Source organism: Protopterus annectens, chromosome 2.part1 (genome assembly GCF_019279795.1).
Source record: "Protopterus annectens isolate FY-2018-M chromosome 2.part1, PAN1.0, whole genome shotgun sequence".
NCBI classification, from domain to species: Eukaryota; Metazoa; Chordata; order Ceratodontiformes; family Protopteridae; genus Protopterus; species Protopterus annectens.
The window spans coordinates 267,331,466-267,357,571 of NC_056729.1; the positions used below are offsets into that span (position 1 = coordinate 267,331,466).

Sequence of the window (26,106 nt, forward strand, 5' to 3'; positions counted from 1 at the left end):
GCTCCCTTGCAATCTAGTGAATTGTTTCCTCATTTACAGAGCACAGAAGTCTGTATTTCCAAGTATTACAGCTAAACAAACTATATGGCATTTTAGAAACTGGAGATAGATAATTTAAAGGCAGGTGAGGAGGAGAGATATAGGGATAAAACCATGCTACTCTGTCCTCATCTTAACTGGAAACCCCACAGCAACACTAATTTCATGAAGTTTTAATTGGAACTGATTTAGGAGTCCATTCCTGTGACAGTACTAGAAATACAAAATATCTGCTGAAATTAAAAAAAGAGAGAGAAACAGAGTTTGTTACCCTGCAATGTTGAAGAGCACATCGATTTTTTCAGTCTCCTTAACAAGACTTTCAATCTGTTCTTTCTTAGTCACATCAAGTATTCGTGTTTGGATTCCTGAAAAACAAACAAAAAAATGGAAAATGTTTACTTACAGTAACTATGTTATTAGTTGATACTATAGGAAGTGAACAAACATATCATTTTTTCTTTAATCAGAAAGCATTATTTTCCCTGCAGTTTAGGTTCATAGGTGTGTACTAGGTTAATGGCCCTGAGGCCTTTACAAGCCTAGCCATAGGATTACCCTGGCATAGTGCCACCTGACCTTCATTTCCAGTGCCTCTGTCGAACAGAGCCACTGAAGTTATCCCTGGGGTGATTTTTTTGTTTCCCATCCACTCATCAAGATTTGTCTTGAAGAGGATCAGAGAGGTGCTCTGCTTGACAAGTATGGGAAGTCTATCCCATAGCATGGACAGTCTCTGGGTTATGAACTGTCCCTCCAGAATGTTCTGTTAATTGTGGTAATGAGGTTGAGGTCTCTGGACTGTGTGGTGCGGAGGGATTGAGATTTCTTTAGATGTAGCATTTCTAACAGAGCTGGGTCAGACATGGCTTTGTAAGTCAAGCAGAGATTGCCTCTAAGCAGACAATATGAAGCAGAGAATAGTTGGAGTTTTTTGAGTCTGTCCATATAGGACAAGTGTTTAAGGTCTAGGATCCTCTTTGTGAGGTACTTTTGTGGCCTCTCCAGTTGTTGCAGGTGTCTAGTGAGGTTCATCCCAAATGGGGCATTGTACTCAATGGTTGGCCTAATGAGGGAAGAGTGAAGGGAGACAATGACTGCTTTCTTCCTGGATGCAAAACCCTTAGTAATGAGATGTGCCACATAGAAGGACTTTCTGACCACAGTCAGTTCAGTCTTCTGGCCTACTGTCATGTATCTTTTTCATTATTAAACAAGAAACATCTTTATTAAATTATCATTTATGACATAGGCAATCATACGTTTATCTAAATGAAAACAAACCATAGTGACATTTTAATTGCAAACATTATACATCACGTATAATCTATCCAGTCACTGTCAGTCAAACATTACATGGTCCATTCAAATCCTTCCTTCTTTTAAACCTCATTCCTCATCTGCATGTATTGTTCCCACAATTTCCATTTTTTCAGTGTAATTTGCCCCTACCCTTTTCTAAGGATCCCATTTCCAGTCATTTTATCTCTGTTACTATATTCACTATTTCTAGTACAGTTGGCTTAGACTTTGATTTCTATTTTTTAGTAATTGCTTTTTTGGCAGCCACCATAATTATATTCAGCAAGGCCTTACTATGTCTAGGCAATTCTGATTCTGTATAGCTTAAAAAATCATTTACTTAGTCATACCAATTTGCTTACTCATTATTTTTGACAGAGTAGTCTGCAGGGAATTTTTAAAGTCTGTCAACTCATTATACTCCCAGAAAATATGTTCTTAATTAGCTTTTTCTTCACCATCATACTGCCAACATTTGCTTACTACCTGAGGAAAAATTCTATTGAGTCTACCTGGGGTATAAAAATACCTATGTAATCACTTCCAAGCAAAGATCCTAAATCTTCTAGACTTTGTTGCATATTTGGGAGGCATACATAAATCCCACCATTGTTTCTTTGTGAATTGCTTATCCAGTCTCTCTTACCAATTCTTTCTAACCTCCTCTGACTGATTAGTTACTATGCAATATTTCATATGCTTTACTAATAATTTCCTTTTTACCAGCACCTTCTGTTCTAGAGTCCCCTATAAACTCTACTAGTGCTGGTCTTTCACTTAGGATCCCCAATGTCTTTCTCTTTGCCTATATTCAGTGAGCAATCCATGATAGCAAAGGCAATCTCTTGCTTGTAGTCCAAATAAATTCATGGCCTCTTCCCATTCTATTACCTTTCCCTCTCTAATTATTTGCTCCCAGTACTTTGGTTATTTTGCCAGTTTTCTCCAATAAATTCTTGCCTATTGTCTGTATCCCTAATTACAGTCATTCCTACCAGCAGAATCTCCTTTCTCCATTCCCATGTTGGCTTAGTTCTTATAATACTTTCTGCTACTGTATTCTGTATGGTTATTGTTATTCTGCTTAAGAATCTGCATCCAAAATTGCAGTCTCTCCTTCCTTCTTGAGTTCCCCCCTGTTTTGTCATCATCCCTTTCCCATTTTAATTATAGGTTTCTGCTTGCACTATGTACAGGAGCCTTAACCGTGTAGCTCTGAAATACCCCTTCAAATCTGGTAATCCCAGACTGCCTTGTTCTATTGGAAGAATTAGCTTATCCCACTTGACTCGTCATCTTCCCCTTCCAGATAAAATCCTTCAGCTCATTATTAATTGCTATTCACAACTTTTCCTCTGGTTGATAAAAATATTTTATTTTTATTTATTTTTTTTATTTTTATTTTATTTTTATTTTACATTTGTTGACCGGGCTAGTCTAGCTGGATATATGTCCATTTTCAGTAGAGGCCCGGGGAGAAAAGCTCCACATAGAAAACTAACATATATAGTACATTAAAACGTTAATTACAAGAATATTATGAGATGATTACATGTGTTCTAAGGTAACAAAACATAAGAATATTATGAGATGATTACATGTGTTCTAAGGTAACAAAACATATAACAAAAACAATTATTTTTTTTTTTTTGTATGAGAAGAGGGAGAAAGGATTTAGAAGTAGTTGGAAGACACACAAAGTAAAGAGTAGCAGGAATAAGAGAACAAAGTCGTTAAAATGGGATTGTAAGAATTAGGTGAAGGGTAGTAGGTTGTTGAGACAGTAAGATGGCCAATTCAGTTGTTCCTGGTTACAGTAAGTCAGCATTAATGGTAGTGGAATTAAAGTAACAGAAGGTGGATTAAAGTAACATAAAGAGAGAGATGCAGAAAAAAAGAAGATATTGTGCAAGACTAACAGAGGGAGATGATTAGTCAGGGTTAGTACAGGGACATAGCCAGTGAGTTGTAAGATATGATTTAAGTTTCTTTTTAAATAGTGAAGTTGAAGAAAGAGATGTAAGTTCAACAGGAAGTAGGTTCCAGCTTTTGCCTACAGTGTTGGTGAAGAGGGATTCTCCTGCTCTATTGTTAGATTTATGAGTAGAGATGAGTAATTTGTTTGCAGAGTGTAGGTTTGTAAGATTTTTATATGGGCAGATTAGACTTTTGAGGATTGGTGTGTTGCTTGGATGATACAGGGTTTTGTGGGTAATAGTTAGCTGGTGAAGTAGAATATGGTTCTGTAGTTCCAGCCAACCCAGATGTTTCAGATTTTGGCAGTGGTGGGATCTAGCAGGAGAGCCTGTAGCAAATCTGGCAATGTTGTTGTAGGCTATTGACAGCTTGTTGAGGTTGCTTTTTGATAGGTTAGTATATATAGGAGATGCATAAAAGAGTGTTGAGATGAGATGGGTGTGGGCAATAGAAGTTCTTGCTATGGGAGTAAGGAAAGGTTTAATTCTATAGAGGGAGCCTATTTTCTGTTAACTGATTTTATTGTGGTGTTAATATGAGTATCAAAGTTAAGGCTGTGGTCAATTGTCACTCCCAAGAGTTTAGTGGAAGTGTCAGGGGATATAATTGTATTATTTTTAGATTTGACAGTGAAGTAAAGTGGGGGTGACTTGAGTGTGGGAGTAAACAGAAGAAGTTTGGTCTTTTTAGGGTTAAGGAGGAGGCAACGCTGTAAAAAACAATCTTTGACAAATTCAAAGACCCTTTGGGTGAGTGACTGTAGTTCAGATGATTCAGTAGCTGAAGAAATTAAGGTAGAGTCATCTGCGTATTGAATGGATACAGCATGTGGGATGCTAGTAGACAGATCATTTATAAAGATAGAGAATAAAAGAGGGCCCAGAATAGAACCTTGGGGTACACCAAGAGAGACAGGAAGGTGGGAAGATAGAGTATTGTTCCAGAGTACTGCCTGTTGCCTATTGTGTAAGTAGGACTTGAACCACTGTATAGCTTGACTATCAAGTGAAAGGGACTTAAGTATATCCAGTAGAAGGTGATGGTTAACCATATCAAATGCTTTTGAAAGATCTATGAAGATAGCAGAGGACAGGGTATTATGGTTACGGTTCTTGTTAATATGGTCAGAGAGTGATAGGAGGGCTGTAGTGGTGCTGTGGTAAGGTCGAAAGCCATGTTGCGAGTTAGCTAAAAGGTTATTTTGGAGGAGATGGTCTAGCAGTTGACGATGGATGCACTTTTCCAAGAGTTTGGCTATGGGAGAGAGTAGGGCAATTGGACGGTAGTTAGAAAGTTCTGTTGAGTTCCCATCTTTGTGTAGGGGAATTATATGTGAGATTTTCCATATGGATGGGATGGTGCCTTCAGTGATGGTTCTATTAATTAGGATAGAAATAGGGTAGGCAATAGATTTTGCTGCTATTTGAAGATACTTAGCAGGTAAGAGGTCGGCAGAGGGGGTAGAGGGTTTAAGCTTTTGAAGGAGAGTACAGAAAAAGGATGTAGGCACTGGTTGGAGTTGGAAAGTGGGTGGGGGGTTATTTAAGGTCGAAGAAAGATTGGAGGATACAGCAGGTAGAGAGTTAGCAAGTGACTGGATAGCTTCAGTGAAGAAGGTATTGAAGGAATCAGAAATTAGTTTTGGAGTATTGGTGCTGATTCCAGAGGGGGTAGGTGTTTTAGAGTTGCTGGGATGTAGTAATTTATTTATTCCTGACCAGAATTTTTGTGGACTTTTTTGGTTGGAGTGTTGAAGCTGAAAGAAGAAGTTTTTTTTGTCCAGTAGTATAGATGTTTTAGTTAAGTTTCTAAGTTGTTTAAATTTTAGGTGATTTGCAGTGGTTTTAGAGGAACGCCATTTGGCCCAAAATTTGTTTCTTAGTAGAATCTTTTGCTTGGTTTCCTTTGTAAGCCAAGGTGCAGTTTTGGTAGTGCTCCTTCTAGTTCGAAAGGGGGCATGGAAATCCAAGATTTCAAGGAACTTGGAGTTAAAGTGTGCCACTGCTTCATCTAGTTGCAGGTGTTTTAAGGATGACCAGTTGCATACACTCAGTTCATTCTGGAAGTGTTCTGGGTTAAAATGCTTATTACAACGAGATGTTTTAAATGTTGAGGGACTGTTAATATTGGTCTTATGTCGAATTATGTATGTTAGTGAGTGATCGCTAATGTCTGCTGGTAGGATACCTGTCAAGTATGATGACGATAGAGTATTTATAAGAATCCAATCTAGGGTGGATTCTTGGTTATTAGGCTTATGGATTCGAGTAGGTGAAGTGATAGTTTGGGAGAAGCCAAAAAGGTTTATATGGTTAGATGGGTTATTGGAATTACAGGTATTCCAGTCTATATTAAAGTCGCCTAGGAGAATGGTTTCTTGTGGGTAGTTAGTAGATAGCCAGCTAAGGATATATTCAAGGGTGGTGATGTTATTACCTGGAGGTATATATGAGGATATAATGTAGATGGCCTTACTAATATTAAGCTGAAGCTTAGTAATACGAACTTCAGCATTACCATCAAAAGGTGGGAGTGAATCAAGTGGTGTAACTTGGAGGCCTGCTTTGTGTAATATGGCTACTCCCCCACCCTTCTTGTTAGGGCGATCCATTCTTATAATGCTGTACCCAGGAGGGGTGATTTCATAGTCCTGGGTTGTAGGTTTTAGCCAAGTTTCGGAGAGGCAGAGAATATCAAAGTTATATACATCTAGTAGGGCATGAAGGTGAGTCACTTTGTTATTCACACTTCGTATGTTTAGATGAGATATGAAGAGGGAGTTAGGAGGCCTAGTAGGGGTATGAAAGGGAGAGGAAGCAGGTTCCTCTGGGTTAGCTGGTGTAAAAGAGGATGGGCCAGGATTGGGATGAATGTCACCATCAAGTAGGAGGTGAAGGTGTAGTCTTGGTTTGTGAATTAGAGCAAGAGTCAATATGTTATGGGTTTTTTTGACTTGGTGTAGTTTATAACTAACGTGGATAACTCTATGATACTTTGGGAGGTGGTAATTAGTTACAGAAGTAATGTTGATGTGTTTGAGTGCAGGTGATGAGGATACTGGGTTAGTATCCTTTGTGTATAGATGGAAATTAGAGAAGTTAAGATGCTCATAGGCAGTTAGGATATAAGGAAGGAAAAGGAAAGGCAGAAGTAAGAGTAGTGATAGGAGTTTAAGGTGAGTTGATATAGGATAAGAAGGCATAGTGGTGAAGAAGTAAAACGAGAAGAGGAAGTAGGCAAGAGTATGAAGGCAATTAGGAGGAGTGTTATAAGATAGTAGATAATTAACAAGATGTGTGATGGGATTGGACCTTGGGGAGGTGGGAGGGGTTAGTGAGGTATAAGTATAGATGCACTGTGGGTGGGTGGGATTTGGGGGTAGGGTAGGGGAGCAGAGTGAGCCTGTAGGGCGAACGGAGTGGGAAGAACCAGGCAAAGGATGAAAAACAGAGAATGCAGTGAAAACAATCAGTGAAATACTGACTACTGAGGGTAAGTTAAGATAGAGGTGAGTAAAGGTGGTAGTATGCTTGTGTAGAAGTGTGAGGAGGAGGGTAGCTAAGTGAATTATGGTGGTGAGTTAGAAGGGGTAAAGTGAGGCTACAAAAAAGAAGTAAGGAAACACTATGAAGCAGTAGGTGAATGTTCAAGGAAAGTAACCAGAGAAGGGTACCATCTAGTAGGTAAAAACTATACTGCTACAGTAGCTCCTGGAGGGAGATAGGAGGGCAAGGAGTAATGGAGGGAAATAGTGCAGTCAAGTACAGAGGCTACCAGAGGGAGGGGATGGAGGTAAAAAAGTGGAGAGGAGTAGGCTGCAGGTATCCTGGCAGGGAACGGTACATATACTCCTAATTATGTACAACAGATAAATTGGCATACAGTAAATAACATACTTTCTTGTATCCTTGAGGGGAAGAGTTCGCCTTTATTCCTTTCTTAGGAAGAGACAGCAGGAGTTTTAGGTCTGTTTTGAGGTCTTCAGGTAGGGCAGGTTCCCAAACCCTAGTTCAGGACAGGTAGGTTGACTTAGTTTCTTGTATCCTTGAGGGGAAGAGTTCAGGGAGAAGTTAGCCTCTATTCCTTTCTTAGGAAGAGACAGCAGGAGTTTTAGGTCTGTTTTGAGGTCTTCAGGTAGGGCAGGTTCCCAACCCTAGCTCAGGACAGGTAGGTTGACTTAGTTTCTTGTATCCTTGAGGGGAAGAGTTCAGGGAGAAGTTAGCCTCTATTCCTTTCTTAGGAAGAGAAAGCAGGAGTTTTAGGTCTGTTTTGAGGTCTTCAGGTAGGGCAGGTTCCCAAACCCTAGTTCAGGACAGGTAGGTTGACTTAGAGTATGTAAGAACACCGAGCGCAGAACACACAGCAGCCTGACCAATATCTAAAACTAAAGCGACTAAAAGCATTTTAACTGTATGTATCTTGTTATTCACATCCATAAACCAGAGCTTCTCTGTTTTTGTATTATCTTTTCAGTCTCTTCCCCCATATCCTTAGCTGCTGCACCAGAAACCTTTTTTATCCATACTCCTAAGTACTTAATTTTTTCATGTCTCTATAAATATGGATATTGCTGAACCAATTTGTGTATGGGTACATAATTTAGAGCTATTGCCTTTGTTTTAGCTTCATTAATTTTACATCCTGAAAAGATTTGGTACTGTCTCAAAATGTTCCAAAACACTGAAATGTCCTTTTCTGGTTTTATCAGGTATAAAACAATATCATCTGCAAATATGGCCAGCTTTTCTTGACTGCTTTATCAATTATATCCTTGAATTTCTGAGTCCCTTATTTTCATTGCCATTGGTTTTAAATATAATGGAAATAACAAAGGAGAAAGAGGACATCGCTGCCTGGTTCCTCTACTCAAACAGAAATTATTATCAAAGAACCCACTCCTTTAATTTTTACCTCCGATCCTTCATATAGCCTTCTAATCAACCTTATAACCTTTTCAGGGAATGCAAATCCTTCCATTGCCCTGCTCATAAACTCCCAGCTTACTCTGTCAAATGCTTTCCCTGCCTCAAGACCTACCAATGACAGTGATAGTTTCTTACATTCTGCTTCCCTCTGCCTACTGTCATGTTTCAACTGCCAGATGCTTTGCAAGAATGACATTAGAGCAGATTCAAAGAAAACAATGCCTCAGGTAAGTAGTTTTATTTTCCATTGATGCATTTCCCTTCCGCATGTACATGCACTGCCAGTTTCGTGTCTTATGCTTCAGTTCACATTGAACAACTAAACTTTCTCATTTTCAGACCCAATAAAATGGTCTCACTGGTGGTAAACTCCAGTTCCCATCACACAGGTGAAAGGGTAAAAACATAAAGCTGTCCCCCACCTGTCTTTTTCATGAGCTGTTCAGCCACAGATTCAGCTCAAACAGCATATACTATGAAGAACAATGAATGGTCTATTAGGTTTATGTTATTTACAACTTAAAATCAGGACTCTATCAACATATTCTGTATTAATTAATTATCAGCCATGGAGCGTGAAGATAAATGCGTTGATCCCGTCTGGGTTCTTTTTTTTTTAATCTGTAGTGGCTTTTACTGCAAAAATGGGAAATTGCCCTAAATACTAGAAGAAGTACTGTATCTGTTCAGAAATGGATTTCAGTGAAATCTGTTTCCAGCAAGATGGAAGTGAATGACCAGAGGATGTTGTTGGTATAAGAGGAAATAGATGATGCAAATAGAATCTCTCTTGATTGAAATGTATGTCCCAGTAGACCTGATTCTGCTGATACCGAAAATCTCACTTTGAATGGTATACATACAGAAGACTGTGTACTCCCAAAAGCTACTGAGCATGTTTGTAAAACTAATATTACCTTAGAAACAAAGTGAATCCACCCAAAATGTCAGCCAAAGCAAGTGAATAAAGGAAGTAAGGAATGAATGAAAGAGTAATTGCCTGCAGCAGTCTTAACTATAGCATCAAGGAGTACAATGACCTGAGAGTCAGAAAGGAAAGTATGAAGTGCCAGAGCTACTGGGTGATTCATAAATGTAACCAGGCACGTCACTGCAGTAGCAATAAGCTAAAAGGTGGTTTACAAGATGCTCCTGTTGTTTTGTAATTATGCCATCCACAAAAACTAAAATGTACTGTAAAAGGTGTTTTACAGTGACTCACGCAGCTGCTGAAGATGTCTGTGAGAGTGTTCAAACCCCAGCATTGTTTGGGTTGTTGGGGAAAGAATGCAGAAGGAGGGAAGGGACATCTGAACCTTTGAGCTATTTTCTCTGAAGCCGTTGACAATCTACAATCACAAACATGACACTGAAGTGTCAAGATAAACAGATCAACATTTCAGACTCAATGTCTTAGATGTGTTGTCAAGGCCATGGAACTCATGTATCATATTTTGACAACTTCTTGGCTTTAACAGAAATGAATTTTGTGGTCAAGCTGTGACGTGTCAAAGACAAAAAGCAACATCTTCCAGACTGTTTCTACTAGGATGTATAGATGTAGATGTAGCATGTTTTTCAAAACGGATTTTGTTCAATGTACTTTCTTCATATTAAACTCATCAAAAAGTACAGTTGTGTACACTTACCATAAATGTAGATGTTCGAGTGTATTCACTGTTGCAGTCATTATATTAGGGTTATCTTCCTGCAGTAGCCCTCAGCCGGCCTGAATACCAGAGTCTTGGATTCCTGCATCAGATGCTGTCTCTTCTTCCATGACATCAGGTCATCAGGGGTATAAAACATGCAGCCGACGCCATTACATCAGTTTTTCTTGCCCCAGATGTCAGGTGCCCCAACAAAAGGAAGCAATTATATGTTATGTTACACCTCCAACAAAAAGCAAATACACCTGAAAGCTTAAAACAAGAAGCAAAGGTAGAGCCAAGAGAAGTCAGGGGGCTGGAGGGAGGGTAACCAGGACTGCAATAGTGAATACACTCGAACATCTACATTTATGGTAAGTGTACACAACTGTACTATGTTATTCGTGTTTCACTGTTGCAGTCATTATATTTGGGTTGATTCCCAAAGCAAAGGAAGGGAGGAGGAAGTTAGAGAGCATTAGGGCCAGCTATGAAGCCCTGCAAAACTGCAGTGGCAAAACCAACTCTGGATTTAGAAAAAATAGGCATGTGGTAATGCTTGGTGAAGGTATGTACAGAGCTCCAGGTAGCAGCGTCTAGGATGTCCCTGGTAGGGATCCCTCTGAGAAAGGCTGTAGAGGTAGATGCAGCCCTGGTGGAATGTGATCTTATCCCCTGTGGGGCAGGTTTTCCATGGTGCTTATAGCAGAAATGAATGCAATGGGCTATCCATTTAGAAATGGTTTGCTTTGAAATGGCCTTCCCCTCTGCCCCTGCAGCAAAGCCAACTAGAAGCTGTTCAGATTTTCTGAGAGGCTTAGTCCTGTCCAAATAAAATCTAAGTTGTCTGTGCACGTCCAAAGAGTGTAGAATTCATTCTCCTTTGTTTTGTGGATTCGGAAAAAAGGTAGGCAAATGACTGGACTGATTTTGGGCCACACTAGACACCACCTTGGGCATAAAGGAAGGATTGGTCCTGAGGGAAACCCTGTCTGCATGGAAGATAATAAAGGGGTCCACTGCCATGAGGGCCTAAAATTCAGATACTCTTCTTGCTGAAGTGATGGCTAGAAGGAAGGCTGTTTTCCATGAAAGGAATTGCAACTCTGCAGTTGCAGCTGGTTCAAATGGAGGGAGAGTGAGCTTTTCCAATACAAAGTTAAGGTCCCAGGCTGGAATAGGGGCTCACCTGGGGGTCTTACATTTTTAGCCCCTCTGAGGAATTGCTTTAACAGGGGGTGAGAGAAGAGGGGTGGTTCAGTATTATAATGTGCTGAAACTGCAGAGGCATGAATTTTAATTGACGAGAAGGATAGGCCCTTGTGGAGCATTTCTGTTAAGTACTGAAGAATATGAGGTAAGCTGGGCACTGTAGTGCCCATACCCTGGGTCTGGTCCAGGAACAGTATCTTTTCCACTTTTCAGCATAGGATTTTCTAGTACTAGGTCTCCTTGCTTCCATAATGACATCTAGCACCTGCTTACTGAGGGATGCTATTGGAGAGCTCAAGGAATTAGCCAGGCTGCAAGGTTCATGATTTGAAGCTGAGAGTGCAGAATCTGGCCCGCCTGATGGGACAGCAGAGAAGGTGTCTGAGGTAGGTGCTATGGGTCCAGCAAGAGGGGGTACCAGTGCTGGCGAGGCCAGTCTGTTGCAATATGTATTGTCCTTGGTTTGTCCTGCTTGATCTTTAGCAGAACCTTCAAGAGGAGAGGCAGAGGGGGAAAGGCATAAACCAAGAGGCTTTCCCAGGTAAAGGACAGGGCATCCACTTTCCAAGCTTGACTGTGGGGAGTCCTTGTGCAGAATTTGTCTAATTGGTAGCTCTGGGGGGAGGCAAACAGGTCTATCTCTGGTGTCCCCCAATTGTTCCTCAAGAGGTTGAATATTTTTGGTTCCACTTTCCATTCGTGTGGGTCCATGAGATTTCTGCTTAGGTCGTCTGCCAGTGAATTTAGCTTGCCTGACAGGAATTGAGCTTTTAGGTGCACTTGGTAGCTCTAGTCTGCAGAGAGGGTACGAGTGGGTTCCCCCCTGCCTGTTTATGTACCAGATAACTGTGGTGTTGTCTGACTTTACCAGTAATTGTCCTGAAAGGATGTGATCTTTGAAGGCTGTCAGGGAATTCTGTACAGCTAATATTTCTTTTTGGTTGATATGCAGGTGCATTTGACTCAGGTTCCATTTGCCCTGAATGCACTGCCCTGCCAAGTGAGTCCCCCATGCATAGTCTGATGCATCTGTTTTTAGGGTTTGGGCGGCAGGGGGTAGATTGAAAGGGAGCCCCTTGTTGTGGTGGCAGGCCTCTGCCCACCAAAGGAACTCTGTCTTTATACAAGGAATGATAGGAATCATTGATTCCAGGTCATGAGAATGTTGACTCCATAGGCTTTTTAGATACCATTGTAGTTTCCTCATATGCAGTCTTGCCTATGGAATTAGTAGAATGCAAGAGGCCATGAACCCCAGGGCTTGCAAAATTTTCCTTGCAGATAGCTGGGTCTTTGTGGCCAGTAGTTTGAAGTAGGTTGTCAAATAAACTTGTTTCTCTGGTGTGAGTTAAGCCATTTGGAAAGTTGTATTCAAGCTTGCTCCCAGGAATACAATCTGTTGGCAGGGTACTAGATGAGATTTCTTTTCATTTATGGTGTACCCCAGTGAGGTTAGAAGTTTCTTTACGAATGCCAGATGTTTTAATAGCATGTCCTGACTTTCTGTCTGAATTAGATAATCGTCCAAGTATGGGTATATATGAATATTTCTCTGCCTGCAAAATGCAATGGCTGGAGCTAGACATTTTGTGAATACCCTGGGTGCAGTAGATAAGCCAAATAGAAGTGCAGAGAACTGATAGTGCATGGAGCCTGCCCTGAAGCATAGGTATTTCCTGCAAGATTCCCTTATTGGAATGTGCAGGTAAGCTTCCTTTAAGTCTAAGGTTGCCAACCAGGCATCTTTGCCTAGCATAGGAAGCAGCAGTTGAAGTGTTAGCATTTTGAATTTTGGGATTTCAAAAAAGGTGTTTAGAATAGAGAGGTCCAGAATAGGATGCCAGGAGCTGTCTTTTCTGGGAACCAGGAAAAGTCTTGAATAAAAACCTTGTCCCCTTTCTTCTACTGGGACAGGTTGAATAGCCCTGATACTTAGAAGAGAGATAACCTGCTGTTGAGCCCCTGCCCACTGATTTGGGGGTAGGTCTGGCCAACTGTTTGGGGCTGGTAGGGTGTGAAAGTGGAATCTGTATCCTTGGGAAACTATATTTAAAATCCATTTGTCCTGGGTAATGAGTTCCCAATTTTTTGCATGCAGGGCGAGTTTTCCTCCTAAGGGAGCTGGCAGTTGAGCAGGGCTTGGAATGGTTAAGGTTAAGTCATTGTGACACTTTTCCATAGGGGGTGTCTTACTACTTCCTGCTTTGGAAGAGGGAGCCCCCACTGCTTAGGCCTGTGTGTAGCCTGAGACTGTAACCTAGGTGGTCTGCTGTTCCTGGGTTTGGACTGAGAAGACCTGGAAGAGACTGGAAAGGACCAATTCTTTGAAGGCCAATGCCTACTAAACCTGGGAGGCTGTACTTGCAGGAAATCTTTAAAAGTTTGCATAGATTTAGCTTTTTCCTCCATCTTTTTGAGGACTTCTTCTGCTTTGTTGCCAAACAGGCGGTCTTGGTTTAAGGGAGCATCCAGTAATTTAGCTTTAACATGATCTGGCAAGTTTTGCTCCTTAAGCCAAGCATGCCTTCTAAATACAGACCCAGCGACAGCAGCCCTGCAAGATGTTTCTAAAGAGTCAAAACCACATTGCAAAGTATGCTTACCAACTTGTTCAGCAGAATGCATTAGATCCTTTAATTCTTTACGTTCAGCAAAGTCAGGAATCAACATCATTTTCTGTTTAAGTAGTCCCATAATATGCTGCTGATACTTTAACATATGAAACTGGCAATTTAAGGCCCTAATGGCCAAAGTAGCAGAAGTGTATACCTTCTTACCCCATCTGTCCAAGGCCCTAGAATCTCTATCAGGGGGGGTAGAATTTTTGGCAGCAGTAGCCTTAATGTCCTTTGGTCCTTGGGAAATGGTCTCTGGATCTGCAGTAGGATTCTTGAAGAGGAATTTGTGACAGTCAGGTACTCTGTAATACCTGTCAGGTTTTCCGGGAGCTGGAGGTAAAGTGTCAGGGGACAGGCTAGATTCCAAGAAGGTATCATCTACAATGTCCAGAACAGGAGGGACAGCTAAACGCCTGTGTTGAGGGAGGAGTAAGAATTCCCTAAGCCTCTTTTTGGAGTCAGAGTAATCCTGGCTTTCCCAGTGGAAATGCTCCCTAAGAGTGTGCAAGGTTTCACCAAAAGAAAAATCTTCTGGAGGGAAAGCAGAGGAAATGGAATCCTCTGCATCAGAATCCTCATGGTAGATAAGGGCAAATCCTGGTAATCAGAAGAAACACAGATTTCAGAATCCTGATCAGAAGAATCAGAAGGAAAATCAGTTCTAGGTCTCTTAGAGGGAGAAGGGTGGCTTCCCCTAATTAAAGTAATAAGGTCTTCAGCCATTCTAAGCATTTGCTTTTTAGCGGAAATTTGTAGAAAACCAAAGGCACGAAAATGGAGCAGGATACAGGAATGAATAAAATTTATTAAGCGCTTTCGTCAAATATTAGGATTGACTTCTTCAGAATACCAGACAGTCAGCAAGACCATCCTTTTATACATACAACAATTAAGCCACTGATTAAATACAATTGAATAATTGAATAATTAAGCATACAAATGTTTAAAGACATAGACTACCTTGTTTTCCGAATTGTTTCTTTACCAGTAAATTAAAATATAAGCCATTACTTAGTACCACTATAAAAAATGTATATATGTGGTAAATGTGTCCTCTAACACTAAATTACAAAAAATGCCAGCTTGTAGGTATAATACAGAACTATCAACTGTTTTTACGGAAAATATGAACATCATATGTATAAATCTGTGCAACAAGCAACATATACAATAAAATATGTCCAATAAAACCCAAAATGTCTTAGAACAAACAATAATTAATATCAGTGCTATAAAAACTTACATAGAAATGAAAAACAAGGTCATAGTGTACACCTCATTAAAATAAAAAGTCTGCTTTAAGTTTTATATAACTGGTGAGGGACACCATATATTTCAAACCTGGGCTAGTAGTGGCATTAACTCTGAGCTGCCATATAAGTTCTCTAAATTCAAGGAACCAGTCACTGGGTTCCCCTCTCTCATCCATTACTACCCTTTCCAGAATGATAAACTTGAAATTATGGTTTGGAAATGTATTAATGTTCTTTGCTAGTGCATTTTTGTTGTTGCCTTTAGTTATATCATATGTATGCTGTGTTACCCATTTACCATAGAGAGAATACCTGTGAATCCCAGGCATAGAGTTTATTGTTTTTGCACAATAAAAAGATTTCTATTTTTTAACATTTACTGTTCCAAGAGTGTCAGCTTGCAAAAGTATCTTTAACTGCACTTTTAAAAACAGACTTACAGGTACTTGTGTTCAGAAATGACTACAAAAAATAGCTGTAGTGGAGTTGTTTTTTTTTTTTAGTGGAATGGTATGGAGCCTAGAATATAAAATGTTTTAACTTCAACCTACTAAATATAGAATTTTAAATCAGAATGGTATGAAGTCTAGTCAAATGTAATAAATGAGTATAATTCCCATCTAATGAAACTGAAATTAAAACTATCTTTACTGTCAGTGAAATTTAAAAGCCAATTCACTGAGCCTATCAATTGCTATGGAATAACTGCATTTAAAGATGTCCTTACATTCACTGCTGCAGTATTCCTTACGAATGGGATTCTCTGCCATGAAGCCCTCTTTACGGCCAGTTTACAAAAGCCTACCATTGCTTTAAGGTACGCTGAACATCACCGGTGCACTCCTTGCTTAAGGTAGGGCATAAAGGTGATGTTCAGGTGTACCATCCTCAGAACGTCTTTGTCGCCAGTCCGAACCCTGTTTTAACTGACAGTCTGTTGCATACATCCAGTTTTTTTTTACAATTTTTCTGTTTATTGGCTTTTCTGTGCTTAGTCCTGGTTGCTGGAGTCCTCACAGATAAGTACCCAGTTGGGTTTTTGGTTACTTTTTCTGTTTGTTTTGTGTTGTTTGAAGTTAATGTCCTCCAGGAAGGGTAAATGCCAGTGTAGGAGACTGATTCCCCATAAAGACTGCCATGATAAGTCTCAACTCTGAAATCCTACTCCCAGGCTACAACATCCTTCGCGCTGATCGAACAATCAAGAGAGGTGGTGGAGTAGCCATCCTCTACTCTGACCAGCTTACTCTTTCCCTAGTCCCTGCTTCCATACCCAGCTTTGTCCCTGCTGAAATCCTTATTGCAAACTGCCATCTAAACCCTCACAAAAAAATTGCAATCATATCTATTTATATCCCTTCAGGTGACCAGCACCCCTATTCTCAAAAACTTTCTCTCCTGGCTCACCCAACACATTTCCTATGAAACCATTATACTGGGCAATGTCCATATTGACTGGGCTTCAATCTCCTTCTCGCCACCTTCTCAGACCCTCAATCTATTTGGCTTCCATCAACTTCTTACCTCACCCACCAGAACCAACAAAAATACTACTACCGGTTCCATAATAGACTGGATACTTGCTTCCAATCCCAGTCACTATCATAGCCCTGGCACTCTTGCTAACTCTCTAAGTGACCATTCCCCTACCTTTATTCATAGTGCTTTCAAACACTCACCCAAAGAACATCACTTCAGAGTATGTCGCAGTCTTACTCAATTCAGTCCTGTTATGTTCAACTCCATACTATCTAACATCAACTGGAAATTCCTTTATAACCTCCCCGTCAATGATGCTGTAACTACCTTCAACAAGACATTTCTAGATGTACTAAATTCCATGGCTCCATCTAGAAAGATCAGGATAAAATCAAACTGTACCCCTTGGCTCACCAAGTAAACACACTCTCTTATGCATCAGAGAGATGCTGCCTGGAAATCTTGGATCAAAAATAAAACCTCTTCCCTACTACAGCATTACAAAGAATTCTGAAACTTGTGTAAAACGCTAGTCATTAAAGACAAGAAAACATTCCTTAACTCCAACCAATATAGCCCACACAAAGAACTAAAAAAGTTTTGGTTTACCATCAACAAAATCCTCCACCCCAGTCACTCCTCAACATCCAACTCCTTCCCTCACCATACTGCCTCAGAGACTGCTGCTCTAATAAATAATCACTTCATTGAAACAATTCAAAAATTAACCCAACAAAGTCCCACTCCCCCTGCTATGCCCTTACCTCCCAGATCCCCCTCCTCCTCCAATACCTTCGCCTTTCAACCAGTTCCCACCACTTTCATCAACACCCAACTGAATAAACTCAAACCCTTTTCACCCTGTGTTGATAAATTACCTCCCCACTTCTTCAAAATCACTGCCAAATCCATCTCCTACCCTGTCTCTATTTTCATAAATTGTTCCATTACAGCAGCCCTTGTCCCCGACATATGGAAAGCCTTTTTCACCATCCCACTCCATAAAGGTGGCATCTCCACTGACCCATCCAACTATCAGCCCATTGCTATACTCTCCCCACTTTCTAAAATTCTCGAAAAATGTGTCCACTCCCAATTACTTAAATGCCTGCTAGACAACAATCTTTTAACCCCCACCCAACATGGTTTTAGATCCCACCACAGCACATCTACCACATTACTCTCATTCACCCAAACTGTTGCAGAAGCCCGCAACAACAACCTTCTAGTTTCCTGTCTTTTCCTTGATTTCTCCAGGGCTTTTGATACAGTCTGTCACCCCAAAATGTTATCCAAACTTTCTGATCTCCATCTCTCATCCCCTGCTATAAACTGGTCCTCTAGTTACTTGTCTGATAGACAGCAATCTATTATTCGCTGGCAATCTGTCACCTCCCCATTTCTACCTGTCAACACTGGCATTCCCCAAGGCTGTATATTAGGTTCACCGTTGTTCAATATCTTCACCAACCAATTACACACTGCCACCTACCTCTCCACACTTTTACAATATACTGATGACTCAAAGCTCAATTCCTCCTCCCACACTATCCCAGAACTAGTTGTTCTTACCCAAAACACCTTCACCTCCATCAAAACCTGGCTTACAGATAAACAACTAATACTAAATCCTAAAAAAAAAACAAAACTGCTACTCTTCCTACCTAAAACACTGTCTCACCAAAACTCCTCCTTCTCCATTACCTCTCTTAACAACACTACCATTAGACCCAAACCCTATACTAAATTACTTGGCATTACTATTGATGATGAACTTAAATTCGACATACATATCAATCACTGTATAAAAAACACACACCAAAAACTTGGTCTTCTATACCGCAATCACAAACTACTCTCATCCTCCACCAAACCCTCCCTTGCCTCATCTGTTCTCTCTTACCCTGTCTTCTGTATGCAGCTCCAGTCCTTAGAAAACCTTCAGTCATCTCTACTATCTAAATTAGAACAAACTTACAACAAAATAGCTAAATTCTCTTCCAGTCTACCTTATAAAATGCACCACTGCCTCGCCCTTAAATCTTTACAATGGCCTGAGTTCCAGAAACAACTACTTCTTCCACAGCTACATATTATACACTCTGTTGTCTATAACCCCACACCCTGTCCCTCCATCTCAAACATTGTATCATTCTATAACCCACGGCGTCAGCTTCATACATCTGACAAACATCTCCTAGACATCTATAAACCTACAAAGAAGATTGGAAAATCCCTATATAAATTCTCTGTTGCTCATACCTGGAATACCCTGTCACTCGACATAAGAAGTATTCCTCAGAAAACACAATTCAAACTTGAGCTTAAACAATACTTACAAAAGACCTGGTCCTGTCCTTGTCAAACTCGAACCTGAAATCATACTCCTTTCTTACTATTTCTACACCCTTACTCTAAGCATGCTTTTTGATTTTCTTTTGTCTTCCAATTCTTGCTCTACTGTGCTTTCTTATTTATACCTACACCCTTACGCTAAGCACAATTGCTTATATTATCTTTCTAACTATAGCTCTACTGTATACCTACATCTTATTCCAGAAATGTTCCTTTCTTAGTGTTTCTTCACCCTTACTCTAAGAACACTTTCGTATTTTTCTATATTTCCAAACACATTTTCTTATTTTTCTATTTTTCTTTCTAATTATTGCTCTACTGTACACCTGCAACTTATTCATGTACATATTTTTACTTATGGAATTTATAGCTGTCACTTGTAGTTACTCTTGCAAAAAATATGCTTTTGATACTTGATCATCTTATATAATGTGAACACAGCTGTATAAATTAGTGTTTCTTATTCTTGATGTATAACTTCTTGACTGTACCCCATTGTAATTTTATCAAATAAACGTTTTTAAAATTTGTAAATAAGTTTTGTAAAAATGTAACTTGTTTTCGGAGCTTTTCTCCTCGAGTCTCCACTGAAAATGGGCCCTTGGCTCAGCTGGACCAACCCGGTTAACAAATGACAATAAATAAATTAAATAAATAAATAAATGTCTTTTTTGCCTTGGTGCTCCTCACGACTATACGTCTTCTTCAATTTGTCAGGTGTTTGTCCCCAAAACTCTTCATAGTAGGCTTTTTTCCCTTTCCTTGTACCTTGAGAACCAGCAGCTTAAGCTTCTTGCTGCAGGTACTATGGATGGAACTTCCTGCCCCGAGGGTCAGACATCTGGGAAGAAGAAGGTGCATAAGTTAAGACTGGAATCTTCCACTGTCCAGCCTCTGCTGGGAGTTTCTCCTGAGGTTATTATGCACCTGGAGGCTCACCCGGTTGTTTTGTCAGACTCTTCTACCACGTCTGGGTTGGAGGCCGGTGAGGATCTGGCAGGCAGCACGTCCGATGAGGCTTTGCAGGTGTCCATTTTGGGTGTTCAGGGGGAACCACAGTTGACAGTTTCCAAGGGGTCTAGTGGGGTTTTGCAGTTTTTCTTTAGGGAAGAGGTTCCTACTGCTGTTGTGGAATGCCGTCCTGAGTCTGGACCTTCTCAGGTTTCTAGGACAGCTGTACTTTGAAAAAAAGAAACAGAAAACTAACCATGTTTCTGCTGCTCCTAGGGATCCACAAAGTGGGTTATTTAATGCTTTACTGTCATTGTGGCCTCCTCAAGGGGTTTCAGTTCCTGCTCCTCCTTGGTCTGCCTCTTCCCCTAAAAGGCCCAGAGAATTGCATTCTTCTGAGGTGGATTCTGATGATGACTCCCTTGCTTATTCTACCCAAATTCCTTCTCCTTTAGACTACGGGTCTGAGGAGGAGGATTCTCATACTCTAGATAATCCCTCTGAAGAAATTTCCTTTGGGGACATGATCTCTAGGATGATGGACTTTTTTAAGTGGGATTGTGCCCAGGTTTTGGATATCCATAGAGGTACTATGAGTTACTCCAGATGGAATCAACTATGAGTTACTCCAGATGGAATCTCCTAAACCTGCGGCCATTCCTCCATGTCTTGGCTGCTTTATTGGATGTTTTTTCCACTGCCTCTAAAGCACCGGATTTTCTGCCCCCTGCTCCCAGGAGATCTGATAGGTTTTATAGGGTGCCTGAGGATTGTTCCTGTTTTTGTTTAAATGTCCTGCTGCTGACCCCTCTGTGGTGTCTGTAGCCTCTGAAAAGCCATCTCAGTTGCTTCCTTCATCCAAGTTGCTGCCTTCTGGCAAGGACAGTAGGACCATGGATAGGCTGGGTAAGACAGTTTATTCTTCATCTACCCTAGCCTTTAGGGCTATTAATTATAATACCCATATCTCCAAGTATGTCTTGGCTCTTCTTTCTGAGGCCTGTCAGAATCTTTCTGATCTTCCAGACTCTGAGGGTAAATCTTCTGCTCTTTCCTTGCTTCGGACTTCCTCTCAGGTAGTTCATCATTCTATCAAATGTAGTTATGATGCAGCAGATGCCTCTTCAAGGGCTGCTGCTTCTGGTTCAGTTCTGAGGAGATATTCATGGCTTTGACTTCAAATTTGCCTGATGATATTCAGACTAAGTTGCTGGATGCTCCTCTGTATAATACTCTTTTGTTTGGTGATGTGGCTGCTGGTTTATTTAAGTCTTTTCAGGACAGGGAAAGGCTTTACAGGAGCTTAAGCATGTCTTTGTTTCCTCTGTGCCTAAATTTCAGAGGAACTACCCTTCTAAGCCAGCCTTTGTTCATAGGTAGTCTCGCCCATAGGTAGTCTCGCCCTCCTTCTAAAGGTACAAAGGGTAGTAAGCACACTCCTCCTGATAAGGTCACTCAGACTGCAGGGGTTCTTAAGCCTTCCTTTCCTGACAAATCAGGTACTGTCTGACTATCCACCCATTCCCAGCCACATTCTTCTTTCTCTTCACCTTTCTGTTTCTCTTCCTGTTTGGCTCCAGATCACCCATGATTCTTGGGTTCTGTCAATCATTTGTCAAGAGTACTTCACAGTCTGAATTTCCTGCCCCCCTTTTGAAATTTCTTGCCCCCCTTTTATGGGCATTCCTCAGTCTCCTCAGGAACAGCATCCTTTTTTCCCAGAGGTTCTTCGGGACCTGTTGTCTCAGGGTACTATTCAAGAAGTCAAAAATAAACTAGTCCAAAAACACACAGGGCTTAACAGGAAGCAAAAATCCCCACTTCCAGTTGAAGAAACTTGCTGAATGAAGACAGGAATAGTCCGAATGCAAAAACACAATTTTATTATAATCCACATAAAAAAATGATGAGTGCTTTCACCCCAGGTCACCAGATCTTCATCAGATAAACTAAAAAATGTAAAGTCCACTTTATAAAGACATTTGGAAATACACCATGGTCAGTAATTGGAAAAAGACACACCTCCTTAAAGACACAACATTAAATACAGAAAGAGCTATGTATAAGCAAGTAAACACGTAAAAATATATATCACAACTACATAATAAAATATATAAATATAAAGTGCAATAGTTAAAAGTCAGTTAAGTCTAAAAAGCATATGTATATAATTCAATGAAATTTAAAAACATGATGTATATACACATAATTACCATTTTTAATTTATTTGTCTATCTATCCAGTGCTTTTAATTTTAGTAGGGGGCTGACAGAAATAGTCTCATTCAATCCTGGCCCGTTACCAGCATCTAAACGTAACTGACAATATAGCTCCCTTTTCTCTAAAAGAATAGACCAGGCACCACCTCTGATTTCTGCTTTTACATTGTCAATAACAAAAAAATGAAACATATGTCTTTCATTATCTAATATGTGTTTACTGAGGGCATTAGTTAGCTTTTTTGTTTTAATCTCATAGAGGTGCTCATAAATACGACTTTTTAGTTTCCTGTCAGTTTTTCCAATATAATAACAACAACATTGGTTACACAAGGCACAATAAATAACCCTTTCAGAATTACAGTTGTATCTCTGGTGGATTTTAATATTGGTGTTATTAATAGTGAATATATCCCCTTCCTTAATAAACTTGCAATAGTGACACATTCCACATTTATTCATAAAACCAGCCCTTTGATTTTGTACACTCTGTTAAGATTCAAAGACATTTTTCAGGTTCCTACCCTTCTTATATACTATAGTTGGAGTTGTGTCAATAAAATGTCTAATGGCCTTATCCTGCCTTAGGATGGACAAATTCTTATTTAATATATGTCGTATTTCAGTACTATCAGAGGAAAAGACAGTAAATAAGGAAGTTCTATAGTCTTTAGTATCTAGAATGCTACCCTGAGTAGTGATGTTAGTATTAGGGCTCTGATGGACATCACATTCTGCTAACAAGGGTAAATAGAAAGCCTTTTCCCTTTTGTTAACAACCTCAAGTAAAATCTCAGTAACAAATCTAGTAAGATACCCTATTTTCAAAAACATACTCCTAAGGATGTCACATTCAATCAGAAAATTGTTCATATTTGATGCCATCCGTGCTGCATGGACAAATTGTCCCTTCATTATAGCTTTCTTTTGCTTCAATGGATGGGAACTTGAATAATGAAGTAAAGAATTCTAATAAGTCTCTTCTCTAAAGATTTTAGATATAAATCTTTTGTTGTGATAATCTTTAGCTAAAAAGATGTCAAGAAAAGAGATCTCATCTGAACCATATGTATGTGCGAATTTTAAAAATTCTGTCGTAGAATTGATATGTACCATAAATTCATTAATCAATAAGTCAGGTCCATCCCATAAAATAAATATATCATCAAGATAACAGGTGTAATATTTAATATAACTACAGAACATGGAAGGAAAAAGAAATTTCTTCTCCCATTGTGTTACAACTACATTAGCGTACAACCCACCACAGGTCGACCCCATAGCCACTCCTTGTTTCAAAAAAATCTCACTGTTGAAAAGAATAAAGTTATTCTTCAACATAATTTCCATGAGATGAGTATACAACAATACATCAAAATGGTCAACATTCTTAGCATAAAGGAGCTCACTAAACCAATCGATACCAATGTTATGAGGGATAACTGAATAAAGATCTTTTATATCAAAGGCCAAAAAAATGTATGTATCCTTGAAGAGTATTTTATTGACAGATTCCAAAAAAACTCCAGGAATCTTTACAGATGTGAGTTTTGTTAAAGACCGAATGTTTCAACTTGTTATCTAGATGTTTAGCCAAGGGGTTCTAAAATGGATCCTTTGGCATCTACTATGGGTTGCATGGGTGGTTGTAGTAAGTTCTTATGTAGTTTGGGTCATCCAAACATTACTGACACTTTTGGGTATAAAACTGAAAGGTAGTTTAAAACCTCAATAGATTTGGAACCCTCTATAAAAAGATCCTGTAATTCATTTCTTATTTTCATGTAGGCAACATTCAGCTCATTAATGGAAGATTTCACATAAGCTTTGTTTAGGATAAATAATATCTTAGAAAAAAAGCACAAAATATAAACTAATGAGTAAAGAACAACACACACGGAGCTGGAGAGCAGCTGATGCAGGTAAAAAGTTAAATGGTGCCACCAAGTAGATTTCAAGCACAAATATTTATTCCACACAAAAATCCAGGTTATATGCACAAGCTTTCGTCCCTGCTCAGTCAGGAACTTCTTCAAAGTGATTTAGTTAATAGGATATGCTTCATTTAAATACTTGAATGGCATATAATCAATCCTAAAAACATGCCCCTTTATTTACATAATTAATAGGATATATCTTATTAAAGCAATAAATGCATGAATAAATATACTCTGCCTCAGACATAAATACAATACAATGACTAAAACATACTAATTAATGTTAATATGAAACATAAAAAATCACTTCTATATAAAATTCATCTTTCCAGAGCTTTTAGTTTTAAAAAACACTTAAGTGAAAAACTGTTATTCAGTCCTGGCTATTGTAGGGAGTTCATCCTTAGTTGCCATAGGGCTTCTTGCTTTTCTACTATTAATGCCCATGGTCCACCCCTTATACCTGGTGTGGTTACTTCCAATATTCCAAATTTAAAACTATGGTCAGGATAATCCATATTATGCCCAGCTAAGGCATTTGTTTCCTTTTTGTTCCTTATATCTCTTACATGTTTGTAAATTCTGCTTTTTAGTTTCCGCTCTGTTTTCCCTATATAAAAACATACTAAAACAATGAACAAGAAGGTCACTGAAAAATGAATCAGTAAAAACAAAATGAAAACTCCAGCAAAGCTGGAACTTCCACTGAGTGACCTCCCAAACCTCTTGTATCAGAAGCACATGGGATTTATGTAAGTGATCCTTATGAACATCAAGTGTTTCAGGTAATTGGTGATTCTGAATGCCCATGACTTGTTTCATCATTTTAAAGGACAACTTCAGGCCAATAAAGCCAAACCCCACAAGCTGTGGATAGGTATATTTCGGCCTTGTTATGACCTCATCAGCACAGCACAAACAGAGTGTTTGACTAAGCATTAGAAACACAGGGCTGTTATACCCAGCTGATGTCCATTATCATTAGGGTCACTGCAAAAATATCCCAACCAACATACTAAAACCATGAGTGAGAAGGTCACTGAAAAACCAATCAGTAAAAACAAAATGAAAACTCCAGCAAAGCTGGAACTTCCACTGAGTGACCTCCCAAACCTCTTGTATCAGAGGCACATGGGATTTATGTAAATTATCCTTATGAATATCATGTGTTTCAGGTAATTGGTGATTCTGAATGCCCATGACTTGTTTCATCATTTTAAAGGACAACTTCAGGCCAATAAAGCCAAACCCCACAAGCTGTGGATAGGTATATTTCGGCCTTGTTATGACCTCATCAGCACAGCACAAGCAGAGTGTTTGACTAAGCATTAGAAACACAGGGCTGTTATACCCAGCTGATGTCCGTTATCATTAGGGTCACTGCAAAAAATATCCCAACCAACATACTAAAACAATGAGTGAGAAGGTCACTGAAAAACCAATCAGTAAAAACAAAATGAAAACTCCAGCAAAGCTAAAACTTCCACTGAGTGACCTCCCAAACCTCTTGTTTCAGAGGCACATGGGATATATGCAAATGATCCTTAGGAACATCAGGTGTTTCAGCTAATTGGTGATTCTGAATGCCCATGACATGTTTCATCGTTTTAATGGACAATTTCAGGCCAATAAAGCCAAACCCCACTAGCTGTGGATATGCATATTTCAGGCTTGTTATGACCTCATCAGCATAGCACAAACAGAGTGTTTGACTAAGCATTAGAAACACAGGGCTATTATACCCAGCTGATGTCCATTATCATTAGGGTCACTGCAAAAATATCCCAAACAACAAACTAAAACAATGAGTGAGAAGGTCACTGAGAAACCAATCAGTAAAAGCATCACAGCTAGTGGGGTCTGGCTTTATTGGCCTGAAATTGTCCATTAAAATGATGAAACAAGTCATGGGCGTTCAGAATCACCAATTAGCTGAAACACCTGATGTTCATAAGGATCATATGCATATATCCCATGTGCTTCTGATACAAGAGGTTTGGGTGGTCACTCAGTGGAAGTTCTAGCTTTGCTGGAGTTTTCATTTAGTTTTTACTATATAAAAACATGGACATTTTGTGCAAACTGCACAATATACCACTTTCTCTGTCTGCATGTACATCTACTGGTAATTTTTACTATGGTATTGTTAATGTTAAGTGAACTACCCTCATGAATATAACAATAATAGTT

At 39.6% G+C, this 26,106-nt stretch overlaps 1 protein-coding gene across 1 annotated transcript in view; it reads right to left on the minus strand.

The window, feature by feature from the left end:
- The window catches only part of BDH2 (3-hydroxybutyrate dehydrogenase 2), a 285,246-nt gene that overhangs the window by 125,281 nt on the left and 133,859 nt on the right, over window positions 1-26,106 (minus strand). Inside the window, exon 4 of the mRNA XM_044062123.1 lies at window positions 311-407. Coding sequence (XP_043918058.1) covers window positions 311-407 — 97 coding nt within the window. The remainder of the gene's footprint in view (window positions 1-310; window positions 408-26,106) is intronic.